A 12,657-nucleotide genomic window follows, 5' to 3' on the forward strand; every position below is an offset into this window, starting at 1 on the left:
TTCGGCAAGTGTACCTTCATCGTTGCGGCAACAGTAGTCCTTTCTTTCCTTATGTGAAATAATAGGAGTACAAAGATAACTCTCACTATTTTCTTTCTTCTCTCTAGCCCAGTTCACTGTTATTTTATTATGTATCTCTCTTCTTTCTCTTCTTCTTCTCATCTCTCTTCCTTTCTTTCTCCCTTTCTTTCTTCCTCCGTATGCTCTCATTTTATAAGTAAAAGATTACTGTAACAACACTATTTGATTTACAAACTTTCTTCCTATAAAATGATAACCCATATGATTTTTTTCTTAGGATGAATACTAATAAACTATTCATATGAGCTATCCACGTATTATATTACAACAAACATCAATTTTTTCTCTCTCAGAACCAAAATATATAATTATCACGAAGTATAGTTGTCAATTAAAAAAAAGAAAAAAGAAAAATGAAATGAAGCTCACGTGATGTCACGAGTAGGTCACGTGGTAGGAGAATGAACGACAGTACATCATCGTATCGAAGCCTTTTCCCCTATGAAACAGACTCATCGGGATCCAGTGTCGGTCGGAAAAAAGGTTTCCCACTTATTTTTTGGTCAAAAAAAGGTGAGTCACTTGAATCCCAAACCATCGCTTTGTCAGTGTCAGCAGTAGTAAAAACAACCCAACAACAAGGGCAATAACGTGATATCACCCCAGGAGCCAACCGGAACCTTTAAATGCGGGAAGGGAGATTGCGAGAAGTCGGAGTGATAAATGGCACAGCTCACGTTCATGGGACCACATGAAATATATTTATTACAACAAATTTAATTTCTTATTTCTTAACAAAAATAAATAATAAATAATAAAAAAATGGAAGCTGAAAATCCCGTTGTTCATAGGCCACCGCTAAATGCGCTAGCTCACTGCCCAAATTTAGCGAACGCGTTTTGTCCAATTTATTTATTTAATTTCTTGTAAGTTTATTTAATTTTAATTGGGGAAGTTGATTTAATAATTTTTTATTTTGCTAATTTATTTACGTTTTTTTTGGTTCGTGTTATTAATGGGTGGCATCTAAATCTGAAATCATATCCAATTGGGATTATAATTATTTGGGAATTTTTTGTTGTCGGGGCCTCGTAAAGATTTCGGCTTCTGAATCTCTCCGTCTCCGGCTACGGAGGAGAGAGAGGGGACAAAACCAAAGCTTATCTGTTTGTAGATTAGGGTTAGGGTTAGGGTTTCTCTTTTTACTTCTTTTTGTATGAATTTTAATTGATTACATCGATGGAAGCTTAAGGGATGAGTTGCTTTAGTTGCTTCAGTCCTCACCGGAAAGATGTTAGCAAGGTCGAAATCGATAACGGCACTCGATCCTCCGGTCAGTCTGCCTTTCACTCTTTTTACTTATATATATGTATAGATACGTATATACTTACCCAATTGGATTTTTTTGGCTCGATTTGTTGAATGTGAGTGGTCTTTTATTGCAAATTGCAGCAGGTAGTGGGAGAGGCAGAGGAAATTCCAATGACAGCGGTAAGATTCTCAAACACCCGTAATTTCTGAAAGTTTGGAATTTTAATTGCTTGTTTGGTTCTGTTGTGACACCCATTTTTCTGGATTTTGAGATTCAGCTGCTTAACACATTATCTGGAATTTTGGAATTTCGTGTTTTTGTTTTGTAGTAGCGAAATTGAGTTGAGTTTTATTGTGTTTATGTATGTGCAGAGTGTGGGAGGGGAAAAGGCAGCAACGGACAGAAAAATGTGGCACGGAGTTTCACATTTCGCGAACTTGCAGCAGCCACCAAAGGCTTCAGGGAAGTGAATTTGATTGGGGAAGGAGGTTTTGGAAGGGTTTACAAAGGCCGGCTTGATGCAGGCCAGGTAAATGTTGCCCGGCTTTTCCAACGTTCATATTACCGTTATTCCGTTAATCTTTGTATGGAAATTTTAATTAGGGTCATGTCCGCCAATATATGTTTCTGGATGTTAATGAAACTGGAATTGCTCGTTCAAATCAGAATTAATATCTTTCCATAAACCCTTCTTTAGATGGACGAAAACTTGATCCATTGGATGTAGTCCAAATATCATTTTATAGACTAGGTTGTTTTTGATGTTTATGTGTTGCGGCTTTTCATTTATATGAGCAGGTTGTCGCAATTAAACAACTTAATCATGACGGTGTTCAAGGGTTCCAAGAATTCATCGTCGAGGTTCTCATGTTAAGCCTGCTACACCATACAAATCTGGTCACCTTGATTGGCTACTGTACTGACGGAGATCAGAGACTCTTAGTCTATGAGTACATGCCAAGGGGTAGCTTGGAAGATCATCTTTTTGGTATGCATCTTGATACTTAAGTACAGTACATTCTCATCCATTTTACAGCCTCTAATTCATTCATTTTCCTATTGTATTATCCCTCGTGTTAAATGATAGCTTGATACTTTATATTTATCACATTGGGTGAAATATGGGTGTTGTACACCAAAAATATTCGTTGGCAGGAATAGTTTAGAAGGCTGAATTTCCGATCATTCATTTCTGTCGCTATAATTGTATTTTTGGTATGTTGGTTATTTCAGTTACAGTTGTCCTGCTATTGAGGATGGCTTAAGGAAAGAATGGATAACATCTAAACAAGACATATAATCTTTCTTTAGCAGCCTCTCTTCTTTATTATTGTACTCCATTGTATTTGACCTAACAAATGTGGCATTTTATGTTTCAGATCTTAGCCCTGGTCAAGAGCCACTGAGTTGGGACACTCGAATTAAGATAGCTGTTGGTGCAGCACGGGGCCTTGAATACCTCCACTGCAAAGCTAACCCACCAGTTATCTACCGTGACTTGAAATCAGCAAATATACTGCTGGATGATGAATTCAATCCAAAGCTTTCAGATTTTGGGCTTGCTAAACTTGCACCTGTGGGTGACAAAACTCATGTCTCAACAAGAGTGATGGGAACATACGGGTACTGTGCACCAGAATATGCCATGAGTGGCAAGTTGACTCTGAAATCTGATATTTATAGCCTTGGTGTGGTTATGTTGGAGCTGATTACTGGGAAGAAGGCAATTGACTGCTCTAAGAGGCCAGGAGAACAGAACCTAGTATCTTGGGTGAGTTAACTCTTTCTATTTCTCAGTTTTCATTCAAATTTTGGACTATCAGATTTTCAGTCTCACTTACCTTTGTGGAACTACTGCTAGCTTGTATCACAAATAATTTCCTATTGTTATTTTTTTCTAACCTATTGAACACCTTTGTTTTTGTAAACGCAGTCTCGCCCATTTTTGAAGGATCGGAGGAAGTTTGTCCAATTAGTTGATCCTCTGTTGCAAGGACGTTTCCCAGTTCGTTGTTTACATCATGCAATTGCCATTACTGCCATGTGTCTTCAAGAGCAACCAACTTTCCGTCCTCTTGTTACTGATATTGTTGTAGCACTTGAGTACTTGGCGTCCCAGAGCCACAAACCTGAACCTCATAAAGCTGGGGTCCATGGTCCCTTATCGGCATCACCTTCACAGCAGAACAGGGATATTGTCTCTCAGGATTCTTATTGCAGAATGAGTTCAACTTCTACTTAGAAGTTCTTCGGATCAACTTGCTCAAAAACGGCTTGATTGATGTAAGGCACAAAATCACTTTTTGGAAGGAATTTCGATCATATGGTCATGGTTTCCAATAATTGTGAAACAATATTTTATTATGCTGTTTGAGAAATCATATGTGTTGTCGCTAGGAAGGCTTCTTGCATTGATTGCATAAATTTTTCTAAACCATGAAATTCATATATGTTTTGATTGCATAAACATTTAAAAGCAAAATGCAAAATGTACTCCTCAAGTTCATCTTTGTTTTCCACATTGTGGTTGATGATTTACTTGATTTATCAACTTAAGTTGCTAAAAACGAATAGCATAGGCTAGCGAGTAGCATAAATGGGTATCCTACTTTGTGTTTACCCTTTATCTAGTGTTAGCTACTGTAGCCTGTCTGATCCCCCATTCGGAGGATATTTCAAGTCCTCGAATTCATTTGAATTCTTTTTCTGTCACTGGGTTCTATGCCATTTTGCCAAAAGTAAAAGCATACAAGTGTCATATCAATGATTGTGTTAGGATCCCGTGAAGGTCCCCTGCTTTGTATCCGAGTTTGCAAAGTGTCTTTGGGAATTTCTGGGTATCAAAAAAATAAAAAGTAGAAAGAAATCGTTTGCTTCATACATCATGTGTTTCTTTACGAGTTGTATACTGCACTTTTAAAACATTGTTTCTGAAGTCTTGATTCTTGAATGACACAAAAGTAGATTGTTCGATAGTGTTTGCTAATGAATGAAGCTGTAAATTTCATATTCCCCTGGTCATTTAATTGCATTAATTTACTGTTGTCTAGCGAATTGTGCTTTTAAATTTCTGAAGTGCAAGTTTGATGTTCATGATTCATGCTGTTCTGTGATTCAATGTACCAGAAACATTTATCGTGACAGTTCATCGTCTTTTCATCTTCCCTTTTTGTTCTTTTCTTGCCCGTTGTAGTTCTGTAAATGCTAAGCACTGATCTGTCTGTCATTGTTAATGAGTTCTGCATGCTCATTGTTGGAACATTTTCCCACTTTGTTCTTGCAGGTGCCTACCCTCGTTGAACACCGAAGATAATCCCAAAGGAAACCCCGGAATACCAAATGTAATATACACACATGAACAATTGGTATATAAATGTGCACAAATATGTATATATATGTTTGGGTTTGGACGTGTAGCTTTTTGATAAATTAAAAAGATTCAGGTTCTTTGTATTTTTGATCTACTGGTGTGGATTCTTTTAATAAAAGTGAAAATAGGATTGGAATATAACTGAATCAAAGGAGCATCGTATTCGCATGATGTATTATTTATATTTAATTTTAAATTTTAAAATAATTTCTGATCGCACGATGTACGATAAACAGTTACTATCACGGGATTCTTATGATCCCCAGGAAAGGGATCAGGTGAGGATCCTTTTCCTTTATTGTGAATGGAATGAACAGTGCACAAGCTCGAAGATTTTATAAATACTTTATACATGGCATTGTGCGTGACAAAACCCTCTTTCAAACTGAATAAAGTTAACTCAATAGGTTTTTACAGAAGAAAAGTGTCTTCTGATGACATTTTGGTAGTTTTGGGAGGATAAAAACTCAAGTTGTGATGTAAATTCATGTCCACTAACAGCAGTCACTACAGCAATTGGGAACGTAAGGGATTAACTCGAGAGAAAAAGACTTGAGATGGAAGAAAGACTTGTTTTATAAAAGTCAGCAGAAAGGCTACAACTCACAACATAAAAGACTTTAAAGCTCTGTAGCCTACATTTTTCAAATTCCTTTTATAATTTGATACTTTGCAAATTTCATTTACGTTTAAAGCTCTTATACATTGATATAGTATCAATTTTTTGTATTCAAACATTATTTAAAAGCACTTAGCTACTAGCAAGAACTTGCCCGAAACATTATTTATGGTTATTACTTGGCATACACAAAGAAAAATTGAAATCTGTTACATAACAAGGCATGGAAAAAACTTAAACATAAATTTTAATCCCTCTACGATACAATATCTTGATTAGAATCTCAATTTACTGGATACGGTTAAAGCTTCAACTGCCTGAAGCTTTTAATCAACCAAAGGACCACAATTTTGTTGAGGCATATTAAAGTATTGTAACAAATGATGTTGATGTGTTGATAAACCCTATAAATATATAAACTAAAACAGAGGACATACTAATTGCCAAATTTACGTTTCCAAGATGAACATAGATTCCACATTTCAAACAAAGAATGATTAGGGTGACAATACTAGAATACCATGTTGCTTTTCATATCAAACAAAGAATGATTAGGGTTTGATTTGTTGATAAACCCTAAACCATGGTGTCCCAATCTCTTGTCTTGTCTTTTGTAATATAATTCAAACCATGGAGTTTAAATCTTTTGTGCTCATTTTTTATGTGGTCTTCATTATTAATAGGTATGTGTTAATAAATTTAACTCACCTTAACTTTGTTGTTATAAATTTAATGCGTGTCAATTAATGATAGAGGCTACAGAGATGCCACACACAAGAAATAGGTGTAGAAGACTTAATCTGAAAACCGTGGGACAAAACCATTGTACTTTATAGGTTGCTTTTAGATATTCTAAATTACTATAATTTAGAAAGTAAAAATTCGAACTCAGTGAGTTAAAGCGGCAAACATATTACTCTAATCAATTAATTGAAGCTAGACTTGTTTTTTTCTTTTTTTCTTTTTTCTTTTCTATACCAGGGTCCCAGAGTACAAAATAATGTGCAATATAAAAGGTATGAAAGTTAAAACAGATGAATTAAGGTGGTTGTCCACTAACGTGGGGCAATACGTTTTGCATGGATAATTGTACGTGGACCGACAAACATGTTACAACTTTTCCCACAAAGAATCATCGAAAACTTTATTCTTCTTCTTATCGAGTAACTTGGTGTATTTTTGCTCATTATCCTACTTATTATTAGATTGATCTAAATTTTGAGAACAGTATCTTTTCATCTCACAAATCTCGAAATTTAAACTCATCTAACGATGATACATTAAGTGGTAAATATCATCATCACGTGATGGAGTAAAAGTATTTTCTCAATAATTTGAAGTGGTCAGACACGAAATCGATAATTAATAAATAATAAAGCTTAATGGCATGGTCAGAGCCGAAATGGGCTAATTAAATAATATAGCTTAATGGCAGTCTGCCAACCAAGTCAACGGTTAAAAGGACAGCGTCATTGCATGACTAATCCACTTTTCAAGAGATTAAAGACCAATAGACTTTTCTTCACTGATAAGAATAATACAGTTGGCTTCCATATCTCAATCACCATTATTCACCATGAAAAAAAAGGAGAGGAAAAAAAGGAGCTGGTTCCAATTTTAAACTGTGCGTGGATGAGTTCAAGATAATATTTTTGAAGTAACTATAAGTCTTTCATATTCGGGTAAAAATTCGAATTTGATTCAAATATTTGAAGTAACTATAAGCTTTTCATATTCGGGTGAGAATGTGAATTTGATTCAAATATCGTAGAAATCAAAATCTTAAATTGGGCCGGAAAATTCGAGTTTTAGAGTTTTAGAGAGTGATTCTAATTGAGCTCACGAGTTTGGTTCATGTACAACAAACGACCAACTTATGGAACGAGAGAAAAATGAGAACAACTGAAAGTAAAGTGGGAAAACAAATAAAAAGTAGATGGGTCCCTGTCTCCCTGTCTCCCTGATAGTAAGGTGGGAAAACAAAGAAAATGTACATTGGTCGCGCATGCAATTAATACATACAAGGGGCTAGAAATTCATGCGCATTTTTTCCCTTACACGTCATATGTAGTGTCGGAGTCAAAATTTTCAAATAATGAGGTCTTAATATCAATCACAATAGCTTTATTGGCCTATTTCGTCGAGCACCTAGTAAGCATCTGCCAACATATGCAAAATCTTATGCCAACGTATGTCGACAACTATTACTATTGTAGATGCTTGTCGAGGGTGGATGCAAGATATTGTGGAGTAATGTTAATGATTGCCACGACTTGTCAACTAAAGTATTTCATCGAGTACATGGTGCGCACAATAGAGTTGCACACATGAAGAGAGAAAAGAAGACAAATATGATAGAAGAAAATAGAAGTATGAGGAAGAGGTTGTAATTTAGTTTGCCATAACTTTTACATACAATGCAAAACAAATACACATGGAGTTTTTGAAGTTATTGAGGTCAAAGACAACCATTGACCCCATGCTAACACCGTCACTGTCTCTATGTATTTTTAGTCATTGAATTAGATAAACAATAATCTAGGGACAAATAAACATGAGTGTGCAAAATGATGAAGGAGTGTGTAACTCATCCACTACATAGAACTCATCTTTATCAAACTTACCATTGCAATAATGTTAGAAGAATCAAACTTAGTATGTCTAATTCTTATATATAGGAATCAAACTAGGCCTAACAGCTCTCAAAAAATCTGCAATGACTAAAATGAGGCCAGTGCTTTCTCTTTGCCCTCGTTTAGTATCTAGGACTGGATTGAAATAACCTCTAAATATTGAGCATGCATTAGAATGATTTTCATTTTGGAGGAATTACAAAAGATTTGGCAAAAAGAAAACTTCTTCCTTTTACTCTTACAATTATAAGGAGGATTGTAATGTATAAATTTTGTAAGAAATGTTAAGGGGACTCCCTTAAAAATGAGACTTTCTATGGACTCTCCGCCACTGTGCCAACATTCTAAAACATTGTGCCAAAAAAATGAGAAGGTGAAAAGCCCATAGAGAGTCCTACTTAAGAATCTCCTTAGCATTTCTGAAATTTTATTATGTAATTCATCTTCTACCTCAAAGTTACAAATTTTTTATTTTTTTCTTTAACAACCCTGAAAAAAAAAAATTGTTTATTTATTCCAATCCAATTTTTAATACCAAACGAGATCTTTCGAGTCTGAAAAGAGATCACGCTATATAAAAAAATAAAAAATAAAATAAAATAGATAGTCATTAGTCACAGAAAGAAATAACATAGATTGCATTTTTGTTTCTTTATCGTGTCTATTTTTAAGGGAAAGGGATCATTTTCCAGCTTCCTTTTCACCTAATTCATCAAGTTCGGGATTCGGACCGTTGAAATTTGATCCAATGACTACAATTATTATAACTTTTAAAGGGATCTCATGTTTGTAATCGTTGGATCAAATTTCAACGATCCGGATCCCAAACTTGATGGATTAAGTGGAAAGGAATCCGAATCCCTTTCCATTTTTAAGGTTGGCTATAATTTTCTTCTGGAAGATAAAATGCAGTTTTATATTTTGTTTACATGTCGAGAAGACAAACAGTACTTGCTGCTACTTTCAATTAGCTTATTAATTTATTTATCCACGCTTCAGTCCAACGCCATTTGGCTGCTACTTTTTACTAGCGTCCAGTAATACGTTCAGACTGGAATGTTGACCGGGAAAAAAAAAAAAAGGTGACAAATATTATGGAATATATGTCCTTTTTGTTGTTATGTCATTGAGAATTCGCTTTTCTACTAAAATTTGAATTCTGCCCAATTCGAATTGATCATATGCAAATTGTGGTGTTTTATTGAATTTACTAAATATTGGGCCTATGTATTTAGTAAATGAGGCATAATCTAGTAGCATCATCTTGATGTACGTGGGATTTGTCACTGACGAAATGCAAATCTGACCAAAATATGTTGAAAGGGATTTTGGCAATTCTTACAAATGGCCTTGGATTTTGTTTAGTACGTAGGATTGGGTCGGAAAGGATAATTTCTTAATTTTATCACATATTGAAGGGTGAGGGAATGATTTTTTATCTGGAGGGGATTAGAAGATGATTAGACATGAGTAAAGCTCATCCCTTTTAATTGTGACATCCCACATCACGCATGGAAGTGATCCTTATATGTATATTCCCATCCCTACCTAGCACGAGGCCTTTTGGGAGCTCATTGGCTTTGGGTTCCATGGGAACTCCGAAGTTAAGCGAGTAACGCACAAGAGCACTCCCAGGATGGGGGTTGGGAAGTTCTCGTGTGAGTTCCCAGAAACAAAACCGTGAGGGGGTAGTCGGGGCCCAAAGCGGACAATATCGTGCTACGGTGGAGTCGGGCCCGGGAAGTGGTCTCGCCCGGGCTTTGATACCAAATTGTCACATCCCGGCCCGGGCGAGACCACTTCCCGGGCCCGACTCCACCGTAGCACGATATTGTCCGCTTTGGGTCCCGACTATCCCCTCACGGTTTTGTTTCTGGGAACTCACACGAGAACTTCCCAATGGGTCACCCATCCTGGGAGTGCTCTCGTGCGCTACTCGCTTAACTTCGGAGTTCCCATGGAACCCAAAGCCAATGAGCTCCCAAAAGGCCTCGTGCTAGGTAGGGATGAGAATATACATATAAGGATCACTCCCCTGAGCGATGTGGAATGTCACATTAATACTATTATTTTAGAGAGGATTGGAATAGATAAACTTTCTTCATGAGGGCATCTCCAATTGAAGATGTAAAATGTTTTGAAATGAGCATTTTATATTTTCGGTTGGCCGGAAAGTCCTCCAATGAAAAGATGTAAAATTGACATCTTGATCGAAAAATGTAAATTAAAATGCAAACTTGCATATTTTTTTACATCTTTTGAAGGAGGGCCTCGTTAGGGCCGTCTCTGAAATTTCGAAGGCCTTGCTTGAAATTTGAAAAAGGGCCCCTCCTTAAGATAGTTTAAAAAAATGACAATATATTGATACTAGAAAACAATCAATTAAATCGAAATAAATTTTAGCACTAACTGATTGCAAGTTTACAAATGTCATTAATTAATTATAAGTAAAAAGAGTTACAAACATAACATTCACTAAATAATCAAAAGTTGTTTATTCTTGAACAACCAAACATGAAATACAAAAAACTTCAAAACTCTAACTTTGAAGTTCACTTGAACATATAACACTATTATCTAATAAAATTGGAAAAAAAAAAATATCATTTTGAGTGTGTTATTATTAGAAAATATCTCATCTCATTGTATCCAAAAATTTATATTTAGAAGAGGGGGGGGGGGGGGGGGGGAATTACTCTTATAAGTGGTGCACAATGAGATTTTAAAGTGCTAAAAAAGTACTTTTTTGTAAATATAGAACATTATTACATAATATTAGATGGTAACAATATTTTTTTTTTGTTTTTTTTTTTGGGGGGGGGGGGGGCTTCAAATTTGGGGCTCTCTGTGCGACTGCACTTTTCGCTCTCCCTCAACGACCCTTCTAGGGGCCCCATAAAAAAAATAAAAAAAAACTAAATGAGATTCTAAGTTTACATCTCTACCATTGAAGTACAACTCACATTATTTATGTCTCCAGAAAATGTTAAATGGAATGCAAAAGTGTAACATTACTCTAACTTAAGGAATTTACCTCTTTAGATAAGGTGTGTTTTTCGGTATAATTTTTCTTTTGGATTTGATAAATCTGTTACATTTTTTGGGTAAATCATGTAACTATAAATTGGTTTTTTTTTTTTTATCTTTCTCACGTAAATTTGGTTTAGCTCACTTACATTTGATTTGTGTTCTTGTTGAAGATTGAATGCTCAAGCGGTGGATGTTGAAGGTGTCATTGCTTTATAATTTTTAACCCTTTTTCTTGTATTCAGAAATCTTCTTCATAGTTACTTTTCTATAGATTTTGTTTTGGTTAATTTGTGATTTTTTTCTTCTTTATACGACAGATTCATTTTTCTTTGTTTACAGGTCATGGCCATGGCAGACTCAAGAGGAAGAACTTACATAGAAGGCGACCAAGTTAAATCAAATTCTAATGGCAGACTAAAGCGGAAGAACATACATTCACTTAATTAATTAATGAATTAAAGTAAATATTGATGATATAACATAATTCAGGATTTGAAAACCAAACCGACATTTGACTTTGAAAATTAACCAAGGTTTACACAGATTTGGAGAATAAATAGTATAATGCCCCTAATAATTTGATTATCTGAACCTATTGTTTTTTTCAACAATAAACATGCTTACGTGGCAATGAGAGTATTAGAGACGGATGCAATTACGTCATCTATCCCTCCTTACTATTAGATGCAGAGTTTTCATTTTTTGCCCCTAAGATTATCTAATGGATGCAACTATTAACGTAACGCCTCTACTTCTTCTTAATTTTGTAGTGACATTAAGAGAATCACTCATTCGCAATTCTATGTTTCTCTGGGTTCTCAAAAGAGTCCCTTTTGCAGACCATGGCCAACGCGCGCTGCAAGAACGCGGGGCTGGAGGCCTGCCTAAAAGAAACCAAAGAATATTGTCTCTCTGAATATTCCTCTTTTCATTGTTTTGGTATATATAGCCAAACCTATTTACATACCTACTATAACAAACTAACTAATTACATACACATGTAACTAAATGATCGACTGATTATGCTAACTAAACTGTCATGACTTGGCATCTTCATCTTTACTGCCCACTGCCGAGAATCGGCAACGCTCGTCCTCAAGATAATCGTCGTACTTCGATTCTTGTCGCCAGAGTCGTCCGAATCGCCATTCCTCTCGTCGATAAAAGTCGCAGCTATCTTTGCATGATTCTTGCAGCTGCCGCCCAAAGTGGGGATTGGTCTGCGTGACTCTGCCATTGACCTGCCACGTAAAATTCCACTTGTTTATCATTTTGTCCTAATCCTCTAATAGTCTGAGCTTTTATTCCCATTTTTTTAATATATATGGAATAATGTTATTCACACATCTATTTTTACGTTTCACACATCCTTATTAATTTGTGTCCATTAATCTTCTTCAATTCATTCAATTCAATGACCAGAAATTAAAAAGATTATGTAAGAAGTAAAAATGAGTGTGTGAATAACACCCTCCTATATACTAGCTTATCTCCCTCAATACTAGCACAAATATGGGGCAAGAAAGAGTATATATTGACTAAGATGCGGGAATAATATGAAAAAGCGACATAAAAGTGTGAATAATATCGTTCTATTTAAAATATATATATATTGAAGCCCATGTCCCTGTCTCAGTGTTTGTGAAAAAGTCCAAAGGCAAAAGTCTCAAAT

General features: G+C 35.5%; 1 protein-coding gene across 2 annotated transcripts; it reads left to right on the forward strand.

The window, feature by feature from the left end:
- Positions 1-733: 733 nt before the first annotated feature.
- Positions 734-4,844, forward strand: LOC137710560 (putative serine/threonine-protein kinase PBL21). Of its 2 annotated transcripts, none has more exons than XM_068449624.2 (7): positions 734-1,354; positions 1,474-1,512; positions 1,705-1,862; positions 2,132-2,321; positions 2,713-3,104; positions 3,267-3,616; positions 4,617-4,844. In XM_068449624.2, exons 1-6 carry the CDS (start codon positions 1,276-1,278, stop codon positions 3,573-3,575), a joined length of 1,167 nt encoding a protein of 388 aa, XP_068305725.1. In that variant the 5' UTR covers positions 734-1,275; the 3' UTR covers positions 3,576-3,616; positions 4,617-4,844. The 2 variants fall into 2 exon arrangements, with proteins under 2 accessions (XP_068305725.1, XP_068305726.1); XM_068449625.2 differs by having other exon boundaries at positions 909-1,354; positions 1,477-1,512.
- Positions 4,845-12,657: the final 7,813 nt, after the last annotated feature.

This window comes from Pyrus communis, chromosome 6, assembly GCF_041283825.1.
Source record: "Pyrus communis isolate YQ-2024b chromosome 6, ASM4128382v1, whole genome shotgun sequence".
NCBI lineage: Eukaryota > Viridiplantae > Streptophyta > Magnoliopsida > Rosales > Rosaceae > Pyrus > Pyrus communis.

What these genes read in the sequence shown, in the direction of transcription:
- LOC137710560 (XM_068449624.2), top strand. Translation starts at nt 1,276, where the DNA reads ATGAGTTGCTTTAGTTGCTTCAGTCCTCACCGGAAAGATGTTAGCAAG. An exon ending in TAACGGCACTCGATCCTCCG is followed by an intron (nt 1,355 to 1,473) that starts GTCAGTCTGCCT and finishes TGCAAATTGCAG; the next exon opens with CAGGTAGTGGGAGAGGCAGA. An exon ending in CTTGGAAGATCATCTTTTTG is followed by an intron (nt 2,322 to 2,712) that starts GTATGCATCTTG and finishes TTTATGTTTCAG; the next exon opens with ATCTTAGCCCTGGTCAAGAG.